Raw genomic sequence first — 22409 nt, forward strand, 5'->3', positions numbered from 1 at the left:
AATAAACGGACTCCCACCGAAAAAATCTGATATCGGTCTGCATTCACGCTTTATTTAGAGAATTTTTAGCGCGTTACTTTCACACAAAAACACCGCTAAATAAGGCTCTAGTTCTCATCGTGTCTCTCCGTCCTGGCAGACTACCTGCGTTTGTTCACATCTGGCACGCCGCGCACGGACTGATACACTAAGCGGCGAGCGCCTTTAAGTTCCGTGGCGTTGCCCCTCTTCTCCATGCTTGTTTTGGTTACTCATTGTGTTTTTCCGCCAATTTCACTTCCGGTTCCACCGCGGTCAGCAACAGACATTTACAAAATAAAAGCATGTGAGCAACATGCACTAATGTGCAAGAAAATACTTCAACGGTGTTAATAGATTGACGGGTTAACGCGAAAATAACACGTTAACATGCCCAGCACTAGTTTTTTTTTTTTCAAATTCAAATTCTTCATTTCAGTCTTTGTTTATAAACTGAATTAGAAAAAAGTTTCCACTTTTCTCCAGCAGAGGGCGAAATGTTTCTCTCTGACTCATGTGATGTGTATTTCATGGGCAAATATGGCTTCTGATATATTTTCCACATTATCATCATCATTAATTTTTTTTACATGGTTCAGTGCTATAAAAGCAAACTGAAAAATGTTAAGAATCATAAATATTGAAGAATCCCTATTTAAATGGAATCAGCGCCCCAAAAATTGTTATAGAATCAAATCTTGAGAATAGCACATCGTCCCAGCCCTACAGGTGATGATTGTTGACAACCAGTGATTTAAACGTCTATCAGACAGGGATTGAAAATCAGTGCTTTATTTCACTTTATAAGAGCTTAAAGTTGTCTGAATTGTTGTCAGGTTGAGTTTGTCACAGTCACAGTGGATCTCTGGCAGCTACGACTGTGGTTTTTCAGTTTGAGAAGCTCTTCCTACAAGAAGTGACTGTGAAGCTAACGGGCTGATTTCTGTTCACATAGTGCGAGGAATAACGCTTGTGGATCCTTCTCCTCTTTTCCCTTTTTTGTTTTGTTTCTTCCCCTTTCTTCCTCTGTGAGAGTGACTGAGCGTGTGTGTACATGTGTGTGTGTTCGCAGCAGAGGAAGAGAAGCGACTGTCGGCCTTGTTGCTCCTCTTCCTCTTCCCAGCCTCTCCTCCTCCTCTCCTCCTCCCTAAACCTGTTTGCCTGCATGCAGGATGGCATTGCACACTTTGGTTTGGTGTTCAGTTTGGCGCTGTGCTGTTGTGTGTCTTGTTGTGCTGTGCTGTGTGTGAATCGTGTGTTTTAACAGTGGTAGATCCCCATTCCCTCTGCTCTGTCACCAGTGGGTGAAATCAAGTTTTTTAAAGCAAAATATCAGGACTACTCAATTTGCATTTCCAGAAAATGGAAAAAAAAAAAAAGACAGCATTGAGAGTCAAAAACTGTCTGAATTACGTTTCGGTTCATTTTAACTTTAATTATTCCATGTCCCCATCCACACACTCCTCTACACCTCCCTGTCTCTCCTTCTCCCTGCACTTCAGTTTCTACCTCCTCTCTTTATTGCTCTCCCTCCACCCTGCACCTTTGTTTTCTCTCATTTAAAGTTCCCTTTTACCTTCAGAAGTCTCTGCATTGCTTCTTCATTCTCCTGTTCCTCTATCATGTTATCATAATACCTGCATAAGACCCACTCTTACCATCATAATGATATCAATTCAATTACTTAATGTCAGTAATAAAAAATGAAAGTGCGTATTCTGAGCATTTCTGTCTTCGGGCTGGTGTGAGTCAGAGGCAGGAAGGAGAAACCGTCCTGCATGCCAGAGATGGGACAACTTTTTGATTGTTGTGCTTTCGTGGGGCTCTAGTAACATAAACATTTGTGTGTGAAATAATTAAATAATAATCTATCCCACGTTCTCTCCCTCTCTCTGTCTGTGCCCCCTTTCTCTTCCTCCTCCTTTCAATGTTTCCTCCAACCTCCTCTGCTCCTGTCTTTTCCTCCGTCCTCGCCGCCTTTCTCTTCCTGTTCTCTGTTTAACTTCTCTCTTTCCCGCTGCCCTCTTCTTTGTCCTTTAACACTCACCGCCTCCCCCCTGCCAGCAAAAGCAGCGCTGCCCGGTGCTTGAGGAGCAGCTGGTGGACCTCGTCGTGTACGCCATGGAGCGCTCTGAGACCGAGGAACACTTTGATGCTGATATCGGAGGAACGAGCCAGCTGCTGTGGCAGCATCTCTCTTCCCAGCTCATCTTCTTTGTGTTGTTTCAGTTTGCAAGCTTCCCACACATGGTGCTCTCTTTGCATCAAAAGGTAAGAGAAGTTAGCACTTTGAGCTACCACCAGCAAATGACTGCATAGACTAAAATATATCAGTCATTGTTGGTTTGAAACCCAGATGTTTTGTAAGTAAGTGTATCTGTGGAGGACAAAGACTGTGTTAAGACAGTGTTTGTAAAAAAAATCCATATAAAAACCTAAAGACAGTATTTAAGGAAAGCCACACATATCAGAAATGGACACGTACCATCCATGTCAGGAGAGCTTTACCAAACATATAAAAACTGTTTGTACAGCAGCTAGAATAATCTTCTCTGCTGGGATTCATCAAAGAAACACGAAACCATCTGATAAAAGCCAGATTAAAAATGAAATGTATCTGCAAATACGATGAGATCAAAGAGTGTTCAAATAATATCTGATATTATCTTTGATATGATAGATATTGAATGCTTCCCTCTCCCCTTCCCTCTCCACAGCTTGCAGGCAGAGGTCTCATCAAAGGCAGAGACCACCTGATGTGGGTCTTGTTGCAGTTCATCTCAGGAAGCATTCAGAAGAACGCCCTGGCTGACTTTCTGCCTGTCATGAAGCTGTTTGACCTGCTGTACCCGGAGAAAGAGGTGCATGTTTCCAAAACAAAAGAAATCGTCATCTGAAGTCATCCAGAGGCGTGTAAAATATTGAAAAGTCAGAATTTGATGGATGAAAACAAACTAAACTCTATAAGTAAAAATAAAACAAAAACATATGGTTGTAATGGACGGCACAATTTTGTGTGTCACCGAGAACCATGTAAGTTTCCAAAACATAATGGTAACCATGTCTGGGGGTGCGTCTCAAAGCTCCAAAGTCTCATCCTTCCTTCCTCCACTTGCGTCTTAGTCCCTCCCACCAGAGATGCATGAGAGAGACGAGAGGAAATGAAGAGAGGAGAGGGGATGGAGGAGATTGGTTTTTAGAGCAATGGGACATCCTCTCCTCCAGAGCGTGACATGAAGCAACATGTTTCATTGATGACGGCATCAGCTGATCACCTCTGGATCATCTGTCAGTCAGCTCTAACAGCTGTTTGTGCGTCTGGGCACGTGCGCTGTAATAACTCTGATCAAACAGAAACCGTAACAGAGCTTTGTCTATTCATTTAACCAGTTAAACACACATGTTACCAAGAAGAAAAACTGCTCTCTGTTTATTCTGTGTACCGTCACTTTACCCGTAAAATGCATTATTCTGAGATTATTTATGAATTATTTAGCCTTTATGTAGAGCCCATCTGATCGTGAACTCTGAAGCTTATTAATATAACCCAGTTTATTGTGTTTCAGGAAGAAATTATTTATTAGATTTCAGTTTTCTGTATTAATCCTCCATTATATTGATTTGATTTGATGATGGTTGTGTTCAGTGTTTTGTGCTTTAAACTCATAACAAACACTTTATTACCAGATTTATAATTAGCTTCTTAACGATCCTCAGATGCCTGTCCTCAGCTCGTCTTTTTTTAACTCTTTAAATTCTGTTGTGTTTGTGAAGTTTCATGTGGAGAAGTCTGAGCCACTGGAGCGTCCAATCAGAGAGTGATATCCCGTATGGGGGCGTGTCTGTCAGTGAAGAGACTTCCGCAAAGCAGGCTCTTCATGTCTCCTCCATCATAGCTCCTCCGATCAGTCTCCCCCATCCTCTCTCCTCTCTCCTTCTGTCGCAATTATCGCTTTCAGACAGTCCTCAAAGTGGAGACTGGGAAAGTACTTCCGTGGAGGCGATAGGACGGAGGAGATAGGACGGAGGAGACACGAAGTTGACGCATTGAGAAGCACCCTGTGTCCCAATGTTTGAAAATACTTTGTTGGCTTCAAGGGTAAAATAAGCACAAGTTTGCATTAAACAATAAAACAATATTTCAGTTTCAACATGTCAGATGTTGAATCTGCAAACAAAGCTTGAATGGCTCCATTTGCAGTGAAACCTGGATATATTGCTGTTTTATTTTCAATTCAATATAGGGTGTGTGAATCCATTACAACCTGTTCCAATAGGTGTTTTATGTAGTGTCAAAAGTTATAAAAAGTTTGGTTGAGGGTAGCAGGATTGGAGTGTTAGTTCTCAGAAAATCACTCTATAGATTGTATTATATAACTCGTTTCTGTTTTTCTTTCTTTTCCTCTCATAGTGCATCCCAGTGCCTGACATTAACAAGCCCCAGTCCACTCATTCATTCGCTATGACCTGCATCTGGATCCACCTGAACCGCAAGGCTCAGAACGACAACTCCAAACTGCAGATACCCATTCCACACTCCCTGAAACTGCACCATGAGTAAGCTTCTTTAGAATACGTCCAGATACAAATCAAACCTCTTGAGCCAAATTTAAAAATGTTGGTCATGAAAACAACTGTTTATTTAATCATTACCAGCAAACAATTTGGTCGCAGGAACTTGAGAAATAAAGAAACCTTTTTAGATACAAGAGTGAAAGCAGCTCAAAAAACACAGATCTACAGGTTCTGTAACTAAATTCTTACTGAAAATGTTTTTGAATTTAAAAGACGGAATGGACTCTTTGAACTAGTGTGCCTGAAGTGTTAAATCAAACCTTATGAAACATCTTTCTCCTTCCTCTCTCCCTGCTGTGTGTAGGTTCCTCCAGCAGTCGCTGCGTAACAAGTCTCTGGGCATGTCTGACTATAAGATCGCCCTGCTCTGTAACGCGTACAGCACCAACTCAGAATGCTTCACTCTGCCCATGGGCGTCCTGGTGGAGACCATCTACGGAAACGGATCAATGAGGATCAACCTGCCTGGTACCAGCTGTGCAGCATCAGGATCAGTCACTCCTCTTCCCATGAACTTGCTGGATTCACTCACAGTGCATGCAAAGATGAGGTAGAGACACAACGGGAGATGTTACGATAAATCAACGCTGTGAGGCTGATTTCACTGTTTCTGGACCTAAAGTATGACTGACTCTTTGTCTTGTCTGCAGTCTCATTCACAGCATCGCCACACGGGTTATAAAGCTGGCCAGCACCAAAACCAGCTTGGCCTTGGCCCCTGCACTGGTAGAAACCTACAGCAGACTGTTGGTCTACATGGAGATTGAGTCTTTGGGCATCAAAGGATTCATCAGTGAGTTAGAAACACACACACACATTCATGCAGCATACTGTGTGCTCTTTGTCACAACATTAAATCTGTTATTTCATGTCAGTTTTTCTCACATGTTGAACGACGTGTTTCCCTCCCTCTGCTCAGGCCAGCTGCTGCCTAACGTGTTCAAGTCTCACGCGTGGGGCATCCTTCACACCTTACTGGAGATGTTCAGCTACAGGATGCACCACATCCAGCCGCACTATAGAGTCCAGCTGCTGAGTCACCTGCACAGTCTGGCTGCTGTTCCCCAGACCAACCAGAATCAGCTGCATCTGTGGTACAGTGAATACAAATATTAACACACTGTATTTCCAGCACAGCCCCTGCTAGATTTCTGATCCTGATATGATTAATACTCAAGACACTTGAGGCAAGTAGCCAGCGTCTGTTTTAGCTTTGTTAAGTATGAGAGTAATCGCGTAACAGTCAAATTACATATTAGAAGAGTGGAGCAGTGAGAATTTCCACCCTGCCTACTATATTATTATTATTATCTCTACACCCTCTCCTCTCCGCGTTCACTCAAAAAATACCTTCTGGTTTGGATTCTGGACCAGGTTTGGGTATGCCAGACTGGTGATGTGAGCAGTAACAGAGTGAAACTGAAGCAACACAACCCTTCGCTCCCATCCTTGAAAAGAAAAATCCCACTCTGCGCTCTTTTCAACTTTCACCTGCTCTGCTCATACAAGTTAAAGTGGAGATACACTGCCAGGCCGAAAAAAGGTGCCACTAAACGACAAGGTCACATACTCTAATATTTTGTTGGACCACCTTTAGCTTTGATTATGGCACGCATTCACTGTGTCATTGTTTTGATAAGCATCTGCAATGTCACAAGATTTATTTCCATCTAGTGTTGCATTAACTTCAACCAAGATTTTCATTGTTGATGGTAGAGTCTGACCACTGCGCAAAGTCTTCTCCAGCACATCCTAAAGATTCTCAATGGGGTTAAGGTCCGGACTCTGTGGAGGCCAATCCATGTGTGAAAATGATGTCTCATGCTCCCTGAACCACTCTTTCACAATTTGAGCGTGATGAATCCTGGCACTGTCATCTTGGAATATGGCCGTGTCATCAGGGAAGAAAAAACCCATTGATGGACTAACCTGGTCATTCAGTATATTCAGGTAGTCAGCTGACCTCATTCTTTGATCACAGACTGTTGCTGAACCTAGACCTGACCAACTGCAGCAACCCCAGATCATAGCACGGCCCCCACAGGCTTGGACAGTAGGCACTAGGCATGATGGGTGATCACTTCATCAGCCTCTCTTCTTACCCTGATGGCCCATCACTCTGGATCAGGGTCAATCTGGACTCATCAGACCACATGACCTTCTTCCATTGCTCCAGAGTCCAACCTTTATGCTCCCTAGAAAACTGAAGCCTCTTTTTCTGGTTAGCCTCACTGAATGCTGACTGACAGACTCTACCATTATCGGTGCAAGATCTTGGTGAAAAATTAATGCAAAACTGGATGGAAATAAATCTTGTAGCATTGCATAAGCTTATCCTTACAACAAAATATTACAGCGTAAGACCTTTTTTTTCAGTGGAGACTTTTTTGTTTGGCCAGGCAGTGTATGTCAGCAGTGTTGCCCAATCATCAATGTAGAGCATAATTAGCGGTTGTTTAAGAACTAACATGCATATATTTTTTTAAATACATGTATTGATGGGTTTGAGATAGAGCATATAAACTGAGGTTTTTACACATTAGTACCCTGTAATAACTACACTGTTCCATGATGTAGGTGTAGACTTTGGTTGCACTTTGCTTTAGAGAACCGTGCACACTTGAAGATGGATCCAGTTTTAGTATTTAAAACTCATCAAAACTTTTGTCATTATGACAGACAACTAAATAAATATCTGGTAAAGTAGTTATAAAAGTACAATACTCGCCTAGAATCAGCATATGTGCAGCTGTTTTTTTTAAATGAAAATACCACCGACAGAAACGTCACTGCATGAATGTTGTCAAAGTCTGTGCAGAAGTTTCTGAAACACTTCCACAAAAATCAATTACAACAAGAAAAGGAACCAAAGATTGATAATGTGTCGCCATTGTCTATCTCTTCCTTTCTGATGCCAGTGTGGAGAGCACAGCTCTGAGGTTGATCACAGCTTTGGGGAGTTCAGAGGTGCAGCCTCAGTTCACCCGCTTCCTCAACGACCCAAAGACCGTTCTGTCAGCTGAGTCTGAGGAGCTGAACCGAGCACTGATCCTCACCCTGGCCCGAGCTACACACGTCACTGGTAAAAAAAAAAAAAGTTCATTTTACATCTGAAGATTATTCGTTGCTTACTTGTTTTATGTTATCCTTCATTTGTTCTCTCCATTTTTCCTTTTAGATTTCTTCACAGGGTCAGATTCCATCCACGGCACTTGGTGTAAAGAAATCCTCCAGACCATCATGAACTTCACTCCTCACAACTGGGCCTCACACACGCTGTCCTGCTTCCCCGCCCCGCTACAAGTGTGTTGTAGACATAGTCGAAGGATCATCAAGTATAAATGTATTTCTTCTTCTCTGTCTTAAATACTTCTATCCATCTCTTCTTTTTAGGCATTTTTCAAGCAGAACAATGTTCCCCAAGAGTCCCGATTTAACCTGAAGAAGAACGTGGAAGAGGAGTACAGGAAGTGGAAGTCCATGACCAATGAGAACGACATCATCACACACTTCTCCATGCAGGGCTCTCCACCGCTCTTTCTCTGTCTGCTGTGGAAGATGCTGCTGGACACAGACCACATTAACCAGATCGGCTTTAGGTGAGACACGCTTTTCCCTGAAACACAGAGTTCACACATGATCGAACATGTATTAGACTTACACTGTGCTTAGCAACAGCAAGATGTTGTTCTGACAGAACCATCAGGGACTGGATGAAAAACTTTTTACTCTAAACACAATTAAAAATTGATTAGATTAGATTAAATGATGAATAACAAATAAGTAAGAGACCAAACGTTACCTTTCAGTTCATCCCAGTTTTATTACACATTTGATTGATATCGTGGTTGTTTTTTACCTTATCATTGTTATCACTGTTTTAAATGAAAGCTCAGCTGTGTTTTTGTGTCTGTTTACACAGTCTGCAGAATTCTGATTCAGCATGTGCATACAGCGTGTTTGAAGGATGATCAGAGAACTGTATCCTAGTCTTGTGTCCCTCAGGGTCTTGGAGCGCATCGGGGCTCGTGCGCTCGTGGCTCATGTGCGAACATTTGCGGACTTCCTCGTCTATGAATTCTCCACGTCAGCCGGTGGACCTCAGCTAAACAAGAACATCGAAATGCTGAACGACATGGTTTGGAAATACAACATCGTCACCCTGGATAGACTCATCCTGTGTCTGGTGAGTGGAAACTTTCCACATTCATCAGCCGTACGTGAGGAGTGTGTGTCTGAGTTTTTTTACTCTCCACATCTAGGCCATGCGCAGCCACGAGAACAACGAGGCCCAGGTCTGTTATTTCATAATCCAGCTGCTGCTGCTCAAACCAAACGACTTCAGGAACCGTGTCAACGACTTTGTGAAGGAGAACGCTCCGGAGCACTGGCTACAGAGTGACTGGCACAACAAGCACATGAGCTACCACAAGGTACACGTGTGAGAAAACAAACATGTCTAGTGCCACAAAAAGAACAAGGCTGAGATGGTTCTTTCTCTGCCGCCTGCAAACACCAGCATTTAATCACTTCTTCTACAGTTTTATGTTTTAAATGTATTTCTTTTATTTAAATCCTCATTGTCAGAAATATCCAGAGAAGCTGTACTTTGAGGGCCTTGCAGACCAGGTCAACCCTCCCATGCAGCACCAGCCTCAGTACCTGCCCATCTACTTTGGGAATGTGTGCCTTAGATTCCTGCCAGTCTTCGACATTGTCATCCACCGCTTCCTGGAGCTCATTCCTGTCTCCAAGTCTCTGGAGACATTGCTTGACCATCTGGGTGGGCTGTACAAGTTCCACGGTGAGTGAAGTCGTCTCTGGACAATGTTTTCCCCAAGTTTACAGCCTTGTGGGGACAGTGATGTCGGCAGCAGGTGAGGGGGCGTTGCATTTTCATCAAGAAGGCACTGGGAGTTTTTTTTTCTACATCTTGTTTAGGTTTCCCTGACTCTGCTATACTGAGTGTGTTTGTCTTTGTGTGTTTGTGAACGTGTTTGGGCGGCACTTCACCATGTGCGCAAGAGAGTGCAAGAGGAGAAACGTGACAATGTACAGACAAATAACATCCTGTCATTTAAATAAGATGAACAACATAAGGCTTTTTGGTTTGTTAAATAAAGAAACAACCCGATTTATGAGAGAGGTATGTGGCGGGGTTCTGCCTGTCACCCAAAGAAACTACAAAAAAAAGTAATCTGGCAACATAGTCATAGAATAAGTGTGATTTATTTTACAGTGCAAAGGTGAAACTATTTACAAATAGCAAAATAACATAAACAGGAAAAATCAAAATCACCCATAGTAGGGGAAAACCACTATACAATACAATGTCCCTAAGAATGGACAGCACAGTTTTTTCTCTGTTACCCTCAATGTAACAGCAGCTTGACTAACTCTGTGTGTTTTCACAAACCAACTGAGCTGCCTGGCCAAGGCAGCTCTTTTAAACACCTGTAGCCCCTCCCTCTCGGCTCACAGGGGAAAAACACATTCATAATATTCAATTTTTACACTTTAAAAAACATATTTTAACCCACACTATTAAATAAAAGCACCTCTCATTTAAAAGAACATTTTAATCTCCCAAACAAAAAATCACAAAGCATTACCATAAGCAGAAAATTAAATATTAAAGAAAAATAAGTAATTACCTGACCATGTGACCGAAAAAAAACTCATGCCAGGCTTTACATAAGCGGAAGTATTCTGAGCTCCCCTCCTTTTATCTCCCAGCTGTGGTAAGTGCCTCGTAGGTGTGCGATTGTATGTGTATTTGTGCTTGCGTGTGTGTATGAGAAAATAGAGCAGCGTTGCCCAGGTGTGCACCCCTGGTAGTACTTGCAACAGGAAAAGAGGGAAATTAAGTTTTATGTGACCAGTCTATGTAGGATCATACTGAACGAGTGAATAAGCGAGTGCGTCTGTGTGTGTCGCTCCGTCACAAGGTAACTCTTAATTTCTTCCACTGTGATCTGGTGCTATATGGACAATAAGATTTACTTGACTTGACCGGTGGTGTGCTGCCGTTGGGGAAGCAGGTCACTCCCCGAAAAAAGGTAGGGGAAACATTGCTAGATGAAAAAGTAAAGAAGTTCTGTGAAGTTGATTTAAAATGAGAGAAAAGAAAATGGCAATAAACTCATGAATAAAAACAGGAAGTGGGCGCGTGAATACAACTTTTTGCACACACTGATCCGTCATGAGCTCTCTTTCGAAGACGGTAACAGTCTGACAACCACTCTGCCACCAGCAGACACTCAGAAAGGCTGTTATATTTTAGCCTCTCCAACTCATGTCCTTTTAAATGAATTCTGCTTCACAGCGTTGCTATGTTTTACCTGCCTGTAAAACAAACCGTTATATTTTAAGTCGTTCATCCCCTCTGCAATTAGATTATTGAATGCTTCCTAACGATCTTTTATCTTAGCGCTGTTTATCTCTTATCTTTTATCTATCTTTTACCTTATTTTTTATTGGAACTTGTACAGACTGACTTCTAACCATGCCCCAGTGTCATCATCTCCTTTAGTCTTTTTTATGTTCTTTAACTTTTAACACCTTGTGTAGTTTTTTACTGTTGCTTTTATATTAACTTGTCCTTGTTTCTGTTTGTGTATCTGTCTTGTGCAAGCAGCATCTCATGAAATGCCCCATGTGGGATTAATAAAGTTGTCTGACTCTGAAACTGAATCCGAATAACTGCTGCACTTGTACGCAGATCGCCCAGTCACCTACCTGTACAACACACTTCACTACTATGAACGACATCTGAGGGACCGAACCAACCTGAAGAGGAAGCTGGTGCACGTCATCATGTCTGCGCTAAAGGTAAGCTGAGAAAGAAGCAGGGAAAGAAGGGAATAAAAGATCTTATGTCAACACTGGTCACTAGCTTGCCATGCTAACAAGACTTTATTTTCTCAATAGGACAACCGCACGCCTGGTTGGTGCCTCAGTGAGACGTACCTGAAGTTTGGCATGAACCCCAGAGAGGACAACGTGTGGCTCCCTGATGACACATACTACTGCAAGCTGATCGGACGTCTGGTGGACAATATCCTTCCTTTATGATCTCTCTGTCTGCAGGTTGATCTTCCTCAGGCCTCTTCCTCAGACCCTGATCATTGCTTGTTTAAGTTATAGGCCTCTCGAGAACCTGTGTGATATGTTAACCTCACTGTCTACCTGCTCGCGGTCTTTCTTAACTCTCTTCTTCACCGATGGCTGGCAAGTCACCAGGGCCTTTCCCAAACTGCGACTGGAGGTTTAACGAGTTCCCTAACCCTGCGGCTCACGCCCTGCACGTCACCTGTGTGGAGCTCATGGCTCTGGCCGTGCCAGGCAAAGATGTGGGCAATGCTCTGCTCAATGTGGTGTTGAAGAGGTCAGAAATAAAGCCTGTCATTGTTTTGTTTCTTTATGTGTTGTACGAATGTTCAAGCCTCTATTTTTGTATATTTTCTGGTTATATAGGCAACTGACATGAATCACTGATGAGTCACACTGTTTTTTTCACCTTGTAGCCAACCTCTGGTTCCCCGAGAGAACATCACAGCTTGGATGAACGCCATTGGACTTGTGATAACCGCTCTCCCTGTAAGAAATAAAAACACTCTTCACAGCTCTTTACTATTTCATGAATTCTCAACACACTTTTTGGCTTCCTTTTCCACTCCTTTAGGAGCCTTACTGGATTGTCCTCCACGACCGCATCGTGTCTGTGATCAGCTCTCCAGCTCTGACGTCAGAGACGGAGTGGGTGGGTTACCCCTTCTCCCTGCTGGATTTCACAGCCTGCCACCAGAGCTACAGTGAAATGAACTGCAGCTACGTGCTTGCGTTAGCACATGCTGTCTGGCATCACTCATCTATCGGACAACTGTCTCTCATTCCCAAGTAAAGAAGTCTTCCTTGAACTCTTTTACTGCTCAGCTCTCTCGGTTTACTCTTTGATGAGTCTTCATGCATGTTGTGATTTGCTTGTTTGTAGATTCTTGTCAGAGACGCTGAAGCCGGTTGTTCAAACAGAGTTCCAGCTGCTCTACGTGTATCACCTGGTTGGGCCGTTCCTGCAGCGCTTCCAGCAAGAGAGGACACGATGCATGTTGGAGGTACATGAAAGTGTGTTTTAGGATGCATTTGTAGTCACACAGAAACAAGACAAATACCAGTACACCTGATATACAGTCATACCTGATATATTAGGTACACCTTGCTAGTACCGGTGGCGCTTGGTCAGTGATTGGAAGGTTGCAGGTTCAAGCCCAGCTCTGGGCGACACATGACGATGTGTCCTTGGGAAAGACACTTAACCCCAAGTTGCTCCCACTGCTGCGTCAGTGGTGTGTGAATGGGCATGAAAGAGTGTAAATGTGTTAGATATACTGATGGATATCTAACATAGTAACACTGTGATCCATCAGTGAGGGTATGTGAGTGTGAATGGGTAAGTGTGACCTGCGGTGTAAAGCAGCTTTTAGTAGTCCATGACTAGAAAAGTGCTATATAAGCTCAAGTCCATTTACCATTTAGTCCATTTACCAGGTTGGACCCCCTTTTGCCTTCAGAACCCCCTCAATCCTTCGTGGCATAGATTCAACAAGGTACTGGAAACTTTCCTCAGAGAGTTTGCTCCATATTGACATGATAGCATCACACAGTTGCTGCAGATTTGTCGTCTGAACATCCATGATGAGAATCTCCTGTTCCACCACATTCCAAAGGAGCTCTATTGGATTGAGATCTAGTGACTGTGGAGGCCATCTGAGTACAGGGAACTCATTGTCATGTTGAAGAAACCAGTCTGAGATGATTCCAGCTTTATGACATGGAGTGTTATCCTGCTGGAAGTAGCCATCAGAAGATGGGTACACTGTGCTCATAAAGGGATGGACATGGTCAGCAACAATACTCAGGTAGGCTGTGGTGTTTAAACCATGCTCAGTTGGTACTAAGGGGCCCAAAGTGAGCCAAGAAAATATCCCCCACACCATTACACCAGCAGCAGCAGCCTGAACCGTTGATACAAGGCAGGATGGATCCATGCTTTCATGTTGTTGACGCCAAATTCTGACCCTACCATCTGAATGTGGAGCAGAAATCCAGACTCATCAGACCAGATTTTTCCAATCTTCTATTGTCCAGTTTTGGTGTTGCTGTGTGAATTGTAGCCTCAGTTTCCTGTTCTTAGCTGACAGGAGGGGCACCCGGTGTGGTCTTCTGCTGCTGTAGCCCATCTGCCTCAAGATTGGACGTGTTGTGCGTTCAGAGATGCTCTTCTGCAGACCTCGGTTGTAACCAGTGGTTATTTGAGTTACTGTTGCCTTTCTATCAGCTCCAACCAGTCTGTCCATTCTCCTCTGACCTCTGGCATCATCAAGGCATTTTGGCCCACAGAACTGCTGCTCTATGGATATTTTCCCTTTATTGGACCATGCTCTGTAAACCCTACAGGGAGTGCAGAATTATTAGGCAAATGAGTATTTTGACCACATAATCCTCTTTATGCATGTTGTCTTACTCCAAGCTGTATAGGCTCGAAAGCATACTATTAATTGAGCATATCAGGTGATGTGCATCTCTGTAATGAGAAGGGGTGTGGTCTAACGACATCAACACCCTAAATCAGGTGTGCATAATTATTAGGCAACTTCCTTTCCTTTGGCAAAATGGGTCAGAGGAGGGACTTGACAAGCTCAGAAAGGTCAAAAATAGTGAGATTTCTTGCAGAGGGATGCAGCACTCTTAAAATTGCCAAGCTTCTGAAGCATGATCATCAAACAATCAAGCGTTTCATTCAAAATAGTCAACAGGGTTGCAAGAAGCGTGAGGAAAAACCAAGGCACAAAATAACTGCCGATGAACTGAGAAAAGTCAAGTGTGCAGCTGCCAAGATGCCACTTGACACCAGTTTTGCCATATTTCAGCACTGCAACATCACTGGAGTGCCCAAAAGCACAAGGTGTGCAATACTTAGAGGCGTGGCCAAGGTAAGAAAGGCTGAAAAATGACCACCACTGAACAAGACACACAAGCTGAAACGTCAGGACTGGGCCAAGAAATATCTCAAGACTGATTTTTCTAAGGTTTTATGGACTGATGAAATGAGAGTGAGTCTTGATGGGTCAGATGGATGGGCCCGTGGCTGGATCGGTAAAGGGCAGAGAGCTTCAGTCTGACTCAGACGCCAGCAAGGTGGAGGTGGGGTACTGGTATGGGCTGGTATCATCAAAGATGAGCTTGTGGGGCCTTTTCGGGTTGAGGATGGAGTCAAGCTCAACTCCCAGTCCTCCTGCAAGTTTCTGGAAGACACCTTCTTCAAGCAGTGGCACAGGAAGAAGTCTCCATCGATGATTTTCATGCAGGACAATGCTCCATCACACGCATCCAAGTACTCCACAGCGTGGCTGGCAAGAAAGGGTCGAAAACAAGAAAAACGAATGACATGGCCTCCTTGTTCACCTGATCTGAACCCCATAGAGAACCTGTGGTCCCTCATCAGATGTGAGATTTACAAGGAGGGGAAACAGTACGCCTCTCTAAACAGTGTTTGGGAGGCTGTGGTTGCTGCTGCACGCAATGTTGATGGTGAACAGATCAAAACACTGACAGAATCCATGGATGGCAGGCTTTTGGGTGTCCTTGCAAAGAAAGGTGGCTATATTGGTCACTGATTCGTTTTTGTTTTGTTTTTGAATGTCAGAAATGTATATTTGTGAATGTTTAGCTGTTATATTGGTTCCCCTGGTGAAAATTAATGGTTGAAATGGGTATTTATTTGGTTTTTGTTAAGTTGCCTAATAATTATGCACAGTAATAGTCACCTGCACACACAGATATCCTTCTAAAATAGCTAAAACTAAAAAAGCCTGACTCCAACTTCCAAAAACATTCAGCTTTGATATTAATGAGTCTTTTGGGTTCATTAAGAACATGGTTGTTGTTCTATAATAAAATTAATCCTCAAAAATACAACTTGCCTTATAATTCTGCACTCCCTGTAGAGATGGTTGTGGGTTAAAATCCCAGTAGATCAGCAGTTTCTGAAATACTCAGACCAGCCCGTCTGGCACCAACAACCATGCCCCGTTCAAAGTCCCTTCAATCACCTTTCTTCCTCATTCTGATGCTCGGTTTGAACTACAGCAGATCGTCTTGACCATGTCTGCATGCCTAAATGCATAGAGTTGCTGCCATTTGATTGGCTGATTTGACATTTGCGTCAACGAGCAGTTGGACAGGTGTGCCTAATAAAGTGGCTGGTGAGTGTATATTCATTCTTTCTCCCGATCTCTCTTCCTCTCTTACTGGTTTATGTTAATTTATTGAAATGATGTGGACAGGAGCCATACACACATTTTAAATAGGTTTAAAGAGAGACCATATGACCTGAAATTGTTGTTTCAAGAGGTTTCTGCTTTTCCATCTGTTGCTGATCACATCCAGGGCTCAAGTCAACCTGGTTCAAATCCTGAAGAATAATGTGTGGGAGAAAAAAAACTTTTATTTTTCATACAGCAGTGAGATGAATTACCTATTCCTTATGTTCCACTTTTGCTGATCAGCACAGTCAAAGGTTGAAGCATTAGAGTGGTCCCAAAAAAACAATGTGGCTTAATGAGTCCCCTAAGGACCAACCGTCCCGCAAAAAATTACATGAATTCTGTTCATTCTTGTGGATTTTGTTTTACGATTAGAGCAAATTTTTCTCAACCACTCAACTCATTTCCCTTCTTTTCTTTGCCACGTATCTTACCCAACTCACTCCTGTTGTATTAATAGTATTGGTTCTTCTTGGCTGGTGTTGTTGCGCTAACATTACAACTGGTAATATCTTGGCAACATGCTTAGAGTCTTGTTTCTGCCTGTGAAAGAGACAGCTGCAACATTTTCACAAGCCTCCGGTGTGATTCTCTCTCTCTGCCACAGTAGTTTCCAGATCTGAGCATGAAGCACAGTTTGTTTCTCATTGAATCTGTTGTAAAAGTAAATCCAGAACTCAGATTTTTTTACTTTTTACTCTTTTTTTTTGTTGAAAACTTCTTGGTTTCCATATTTTGTGTCTGTAAATCAGATTGTGTCAGCATTGCTCTGGAGTCATTGACCACCATCTGGATCCACAGAAAAGGCCAGCCTGAAATCTGCCCTGAAACTGAACAGCGTACCGAGTTGACAGAGTCCAAAATTAACTCTGAGTTGAAATCCAGCCGCCAGTCACAGAATTTACTGGACAAAATAGAAGCAGAATGACTTTCTTTGATGGCCAATCTCTGGTTTAATGGGTCCCAAAAAATGATTTGAAAACTAAATGCTATGAATTATGGGAGCTTGCTGGTGCCATGCCATGAAAAAAACAATATCAGGATAATGTTATGAAATGTTTCCTCTTATAACAATATGTATCACATTATAACAAGATATAATGAGATTCAACTTACAAAATTATATATTTAATAGTATTCAACAAAATCCTATGTATCCTTTTGTGAGGCTAAAGTATTCACATTGAAACTTTTTTTGCATATTTGTTTATAATCTGAAACGTTTCATGGTCACACAAGACAAGTTTTGTGCTGTGTTTGACTCCCCATGATTATTAATCTAGTCGCTCCACCATGGCCCAAAACACAGATACACCACTGTTGATATTTCCACAAAATAGTGGTGTACATAATCTCTCCATGTTTTAACTCAAGCATGGTGCAGATTTAGATCACATCGTGTACGTGAGCTGAATTTTCCATTTCACTTTTTCCTAATTCAAACACGAGTTTGAAAATAAAAGTAATCACTTTACGGTTAAAACATTTACAAAAGACTCAAAATTATACTATTCTGGGTAAATTTATCATACACCAGTCCTAACAAAAATAACTAGCTTACTGTTGCATTATGGTCACATATAGCCACACTGTGTTTAATTGTGTCCTACAGTACAGAATGCTCATTCATCGCCCCACATCTGATGATTGACTTCAATGCAGGTGCTTGAATTTTTTCATTTTCCTTGTATCTATTGGATTTTCTGTGGTGTTTTAGAACTGTGATTTCAGCCACCAGCTCTGTGTTACGACACCACCAGACTCAGAGCCTGCAACAGATCTCAGCCATGCATCAATATTTAAATTGCTTTCCAGCTTTTTTCTATAATTTTGGTTGCCTCTCGTTCATCACTCCGTCCTCTCCAGCTGCACTCATTTCCCTCAATCGAATCAACTTCCTGTCTGAGCTCTTATGGAGCGTGATTGGCTGTCAATCATGCTTGTTGTTCTGAGACAAACGTCACTCGTATCTCACACCTCAACCAACTATCGCTGTCTGGAAACATCTTTTGGTAAAAGATGCCTTCAAGGTTCACAGACAAGTGTCTCACTGTCAACTACACATTTGCGAAACTGTCAAATTATTGTACACATTGCCTTTTTTGGGATTATTAATTGTACACCAGACCAAATTGTAGCACAAATACGATAACTGTTGTATTTCTGGCAATCCTGGTCACATTTAAATGTGAAACCTTTTATGTTGTAATTAGGGCTGTCATTTTAACGTGTTAATTAGATTAATTAATTACACCACATATTAACGCTTTATAAAAATTAACGCAGATTAATCTGGATCCCAAACCCGCGGGACGTTCAAAGACGCACTTATTTTTAAATGTCTGGCATTTACAAACCGTGTGTCCTACTTGGAAAAAGAGGTGTTCTCGTCAGATTTTCAAATTTCCAACAGTCCCTGAATGTATCACACGTAAAAAAAAAACTGAGAGAGGGAAGCGAGACTGCCTTCTACATCGCGTTCAGAGCATGTAAAACTGAAAATACTTCACTTTTCTTTGATCCAAGACTTGAATTAAGTGTTTTGTACATAGTTCCTCACAGTTTTTGGCCTTTAGCCCTGGTTCTCCTGACCTCATAGAAGTGTAGAAGTTCATATTGCAGTGAAAATCGAGTCAACATCGAGTAAAAGCAAAAACCGCCCTAAAAATCAAATCAGCTTATCTTAGGCGCAGGAATGCGTAGATTTTGTAAAGATAGAACCATAAAACTTTTTTCATGTGTTGCTTATGCATCAGGGTACCTAAAAATGTGTTTTAAATATTCCCACCTTATTTTAAAATGTTTTTTTAGTGTCTTTTAATGTAATTTTAATGTCCTGGAATTCAAAATCTTTATTTTGGGACCTTAAGCAGATATGAGATTAAAATGCGATTAATTCGATTAATTAATTACAAATCCTGTAATTAATTAGATTAATTTTTTTAATCGCCTGACAGCACTAGTTATAATGAAACAAGTTATCAAGCCATAGTAATACCATAATAAAATAAATAAAAGGCTATATTGTTATGTCAAGAAAAGTTTTGTGTTATAACATGATAGTGATCTTTTTGTTTGTTGGATGACAGCAATTTACTTCAATACAATTTTCATAATGTGATAAATTGGTTATCCACATTCACATGCTTTTCTAAAATTACAGACACAACATGAATGTCCTGGTTTTCTGCTTTTTAATGCCTAACATCTAGGGTGACCAGGTGCTTATAAGCCAAATGTGGGACATGTGGGAGTGTGTTTGTGCAGGACAATGCGGGACAATGTAGGACATTTTACTACAACGCTAAAACATAGACTAAAATTTTAATTGTCCATCTAACCCTGAAACATTAACATTTCTAATTAGACCAAGCTTATACAAAGCTATACAAATATCAACAATTTGATTTGGTTGCACACAGTATGCACGTTTGTGTTTTTTTTTTTTCTCCCTTTAATGGAATTTTTCCTTTTTAAAAGACAAGGAAATGCATTTGTCGCTGGAAAATGATATTCATAAAAACTATGAAACAATCAACTTGTAAAAGTTCAAAAAAGAAACCACAGTTTATCAGAGCTTGTGAGATATTGTGAACGTATACATTTAGGGTATCAGCATTTTTTTACATTCAGTGTATGTTCACAGCTTTTAAAGGTCAACTAGTCTGTGTGCAATAAAACAAAAATGCACAAGTGACGACATTTTAACTTTCTGCGCGGGCCATTTCTGTAGGTTTTACATCACGACGTGTGTCACTTTGCATCATACCCACCTCCATGCGGAGCAGAGAAATAACTGATCAAGATCCTTAAACACTTGCTGTGAATCACCCTGCACTGGTTTGAACCTTAAATAAACATGTTACCAGCTCCTTTTTCTCCCAGGATGTTTCTTGTCTTAAATCTGCAGTTTGGTGTCTGAGGCTTTTACTTTTGTTTTTCGTGTCAGTGGGCGGAGGTAAGGAGTGTGCAGGTGACAGGTTGATAAAGTCCTGACGCCACATGTACGTTTAATTGACAGCGGTCAAATGTATTGGCATAGTCCTCTTTCAGCTATTGGATGAAAATCATGATTTCAGGAAGGAGACTGCCGCACTTTGGAGAGCAAGAGTCGATCAAATGGGACATCACCTCACTTCGGTGCCCGTATTAATAAACAGACAACATAACACCCCTCAAAGGAAAAAAAGGTTTTTTGACTCTTCTGGTAATAGCGTAAAAAACAAATGGCTGTAAGCTACTAGCCTTACTAATTAACTAGCCAGTTAAGAGGTCATGTTGAAGTTTTGATGTCAGGGGGAAAAAGAAACCGTTTGACGCAGGGTAGCTGATGTTCAGTTAATGAAGGCGCTGATGGCATAAATGTGTCTGTGCATCATTAAGTAAAGTGACACTTTATGTTTGTGTGCGTGATTATGAAGCTCATATTTTCTTTGTTGTTTTAGTTGTGTGTCAACTTCATTGAGCCTTTTTCTTGTTTTTACATTTTAGATTGGCGTTGCCTTCTATGAGATGCTTCAGGCTGTGGACCAACAGTGCCAACATCTCAGCTACATGGACCCAATCTGTGACTTCCTCTATCACATCAAGTACATGTACACAGGAGACAGCGTGAAGGAGCAGGTGAGGACACTTTTCTCACAGTGGCGACGGAGAAGAATGAATGACATTAAGAGATATTTACCTGCAATAAAACACTCTTTCCCTTTGCACACTCCTCCAAAGTCAGGAGTGTGCAAAGGGAAAGAGGTAGGCAGGAGGTCGTCTAAAAGTGCTTCTCACCGTAAATCAGGATAACAAGGTTTAAAAATAATCAAAAATCAGGCCTGGTTGAGGGCTTTCAATTTGTTCTCCAGCTGAACAGTCCCCGCCTGCTCCATCTGTGCTTCAATGCATTTAAGCCACAATAAACAGCAACCACTTTATATCACACTGACGAAAACTAGAAGTGGAGACAAGCAGAGACCTTCGTGACCCAGTCTTCAAGAGAGACGACATCTGTGGACACACAGCTCCTCAGGAGACAGTTTTATGTTTTCACTTTCCTTTTTTAGTTTGAATCTGTCACCTCCTGTGCACCAAGAAGACTCCCTCCAGTGCCCGGAGCTGACAGCAGAGTTAATTAAAGGAGAGGAAACTGTAGCTCCTTATTGTGCTCCAGGCTTACACCAGTGTACTTACACAACACTTCACGTCTTTTCCAAGTCCCTAATTTGATTGACAAGCCTGTGTTGGGTCTCCTGTGTATTTTTGGTGCAGAGGCTGTGACACCAAACCAAAGTAAAATGTGTGGACAGGGTGATCACACTGTGCTGTGTTAATTTCCTGCCTTAGGAAATTAAGTGCAGTTAAGTCTGTAGAGCTTTGTGTTATTAATCCTGACTTCACCTGCTCTGTATTCCTCTCTCCTCCTCAGGTCGAGAAAATCATCATGACGCTGTGCCCAGCCATGAAGCTGCGTCTACGTTTCATCACACACAGCAGCATAATAGAGACGTCGTCATCAGCTGCCACCTCAGCTACCGCCGCAGCAGCTGCTTCCTCTGCGTCCTCCTCCTCCTCCACCCCGCAGCCCACTACTTCCTCCTCGCTGTCGGCATCATCTGCCGCCGCCTCGCCTTCCTCCACGCAGCACTCACACACCCCCATCTAGATTGATAATAAAGATGGACTTTTACAAAGTAACATCACAGACCTCATTATTTGGAGATGTCAAACACTTTCTCACTGCTTTTTTTCTCTTTGGCACACTAGGAGAAAAATCTTGATTGAGAAGAACCCTGCCGAGCTGACAATATTTCATTCATTTTAAAATTGTGTAAAAACTCTATTTCCGAAATCACAGCTTGTCCTGAAATCCAAACTGTCAGAGATTTTGCTTCAAAACTGAAAAGCAAATCAACCAGAGGGACTGCTTTGTTTATTTAATCTGCATCTAACAATGTGATGAATCATCACAACAGAAAGGTGTAGCTGTATAAAAACATATATCCTCCAGAAGCTGCTGCTTTCAGGGGGCCAGCACCTGTCTTAGTATCGTAGTTAGTTTTTTTATTTTTGTTGTTTGTACTCACTTTTTATATTGTGCATCATTATTACTTCATTAAAAGAGGATGTAATTATGCTTGTTGAGATTTTTATTGAATCTTTTGTAGCAAGTCCTGAAGTAATAAACTTTTTTTTTCAGTGGACATTTTAATGCTTTTTTTTTTTCTTTTCTTTTTTTTTTTGAGGATAGCTTCATTGTCCTGTTAAGCTGTGTTTCAGAATCATACTCACCTTCTCGAACTCTTTCCTCTGTCAAACAAACAAAAAACTTAAACAAGTCATAACCCAGATGCCCAAGTTCCTGAGAATCCTGCTTGACTGCGTGGAACAAAAAAAGGAAAATAACTCAGAGGGCTGAAACCAGCAGGGGGAGTTTAACATTCACTCTTGCTCCAGTTAGTCAACCTTTGTGTTGTGTTGTTAAAGCACAGGCAGAGAGAAAGA

General features: G+C 41.8%; 1 protein-coding gene across 4 annotated transcripts in view; it reads left to right on the top strand.

Annotated features, from left to right (window-relative positions):
- The window catches only part of med23 (mediator complex subunit 23), a 29301-nt gene extending 7219 nt beyond the window's left edge, over positions 1-22082 (top strand). For 2 of the 4 annotated variants that reach the window (XM_074684980.1, XM_074684982.1), the window contains 20 exons: positions 2083-2289; positions 2736-2879; positions 4430-4575; positions 4898-5143; positions 5244-5386; positions 5513-5687; positions 7512-7675; positions 7772-7896; positions 7987-8192; positions 8584-8779; positions 8856-9026; positions 9181-9397; positions 11315-11424; positions 11524-11650; positions 11815-11980; positions 12120-12192; positions 12278-12492; positions 12587-12707; positions 20409-20540; positions 21334-22082. In XM_074684980.1, the coding sequence (XP_074541081.1) occupies positions 2083-2289; positions 2736-2879; positions 4430-4575; positions 4898-5143; positions 5244-5386; positions 5513-5687; positions 7512-7675; positions 7772-7896; positions 7987-8192; positions 8584-8779; positions 8856-9026; positions 9181-9397; positions 11315-11424; positions 11524-11650; positions 11815-11980; positions 12120-12192; positions 12278-12492; positions 12587-12707; positions 20409-20540; positions 21334-21570 (3321 nt within the window). In that variant the 3' untranslated portion in view covers positions 21571-22082. The remainder of the gene's footprint in view (positions 1-2082; positions 2290-2735; positions 2880-4429; positions 4576-4897; positions 5144-5243; positions 5387-5512; positions 5688-7511; positions 7676-7771; positions 7897-7986; positions 8193-8583; positions 8780-8855; positions 9027-9180; positions 9398-11314; positions 11425-11523; positions 11651-11814; positions 11981-12119; positions 12193-12277; positions 12493-12586; positions 12708-20408; positions 20541-21333) is intronic. The other 2 variants (XM_074684981.1, XM_074684983.1) reach the window with 1 other exon arrangement.
- The last annotated feature ends 327 nt before the right edge of the window (positions 22083-22409 follow it).

The sequence above is a fragment of the Halichoeres trimaculatus genome, unplaced genomic scaffold, assembly GCF_033239565.1.
Source record: "Halichoeres trimaculatus isolate MK-OKI-2021-1 unplaced genomic scaffold, fHalTri1.1 fHalTri1_scaffold_13, whole genome shotgun sequence".
Lineage (NCBI taxonomy): Eukaryota > Metazoa > Chordata > Actinopteri > Labriformes > Labridae > Halichoeres > Halichoeres trimaculatus.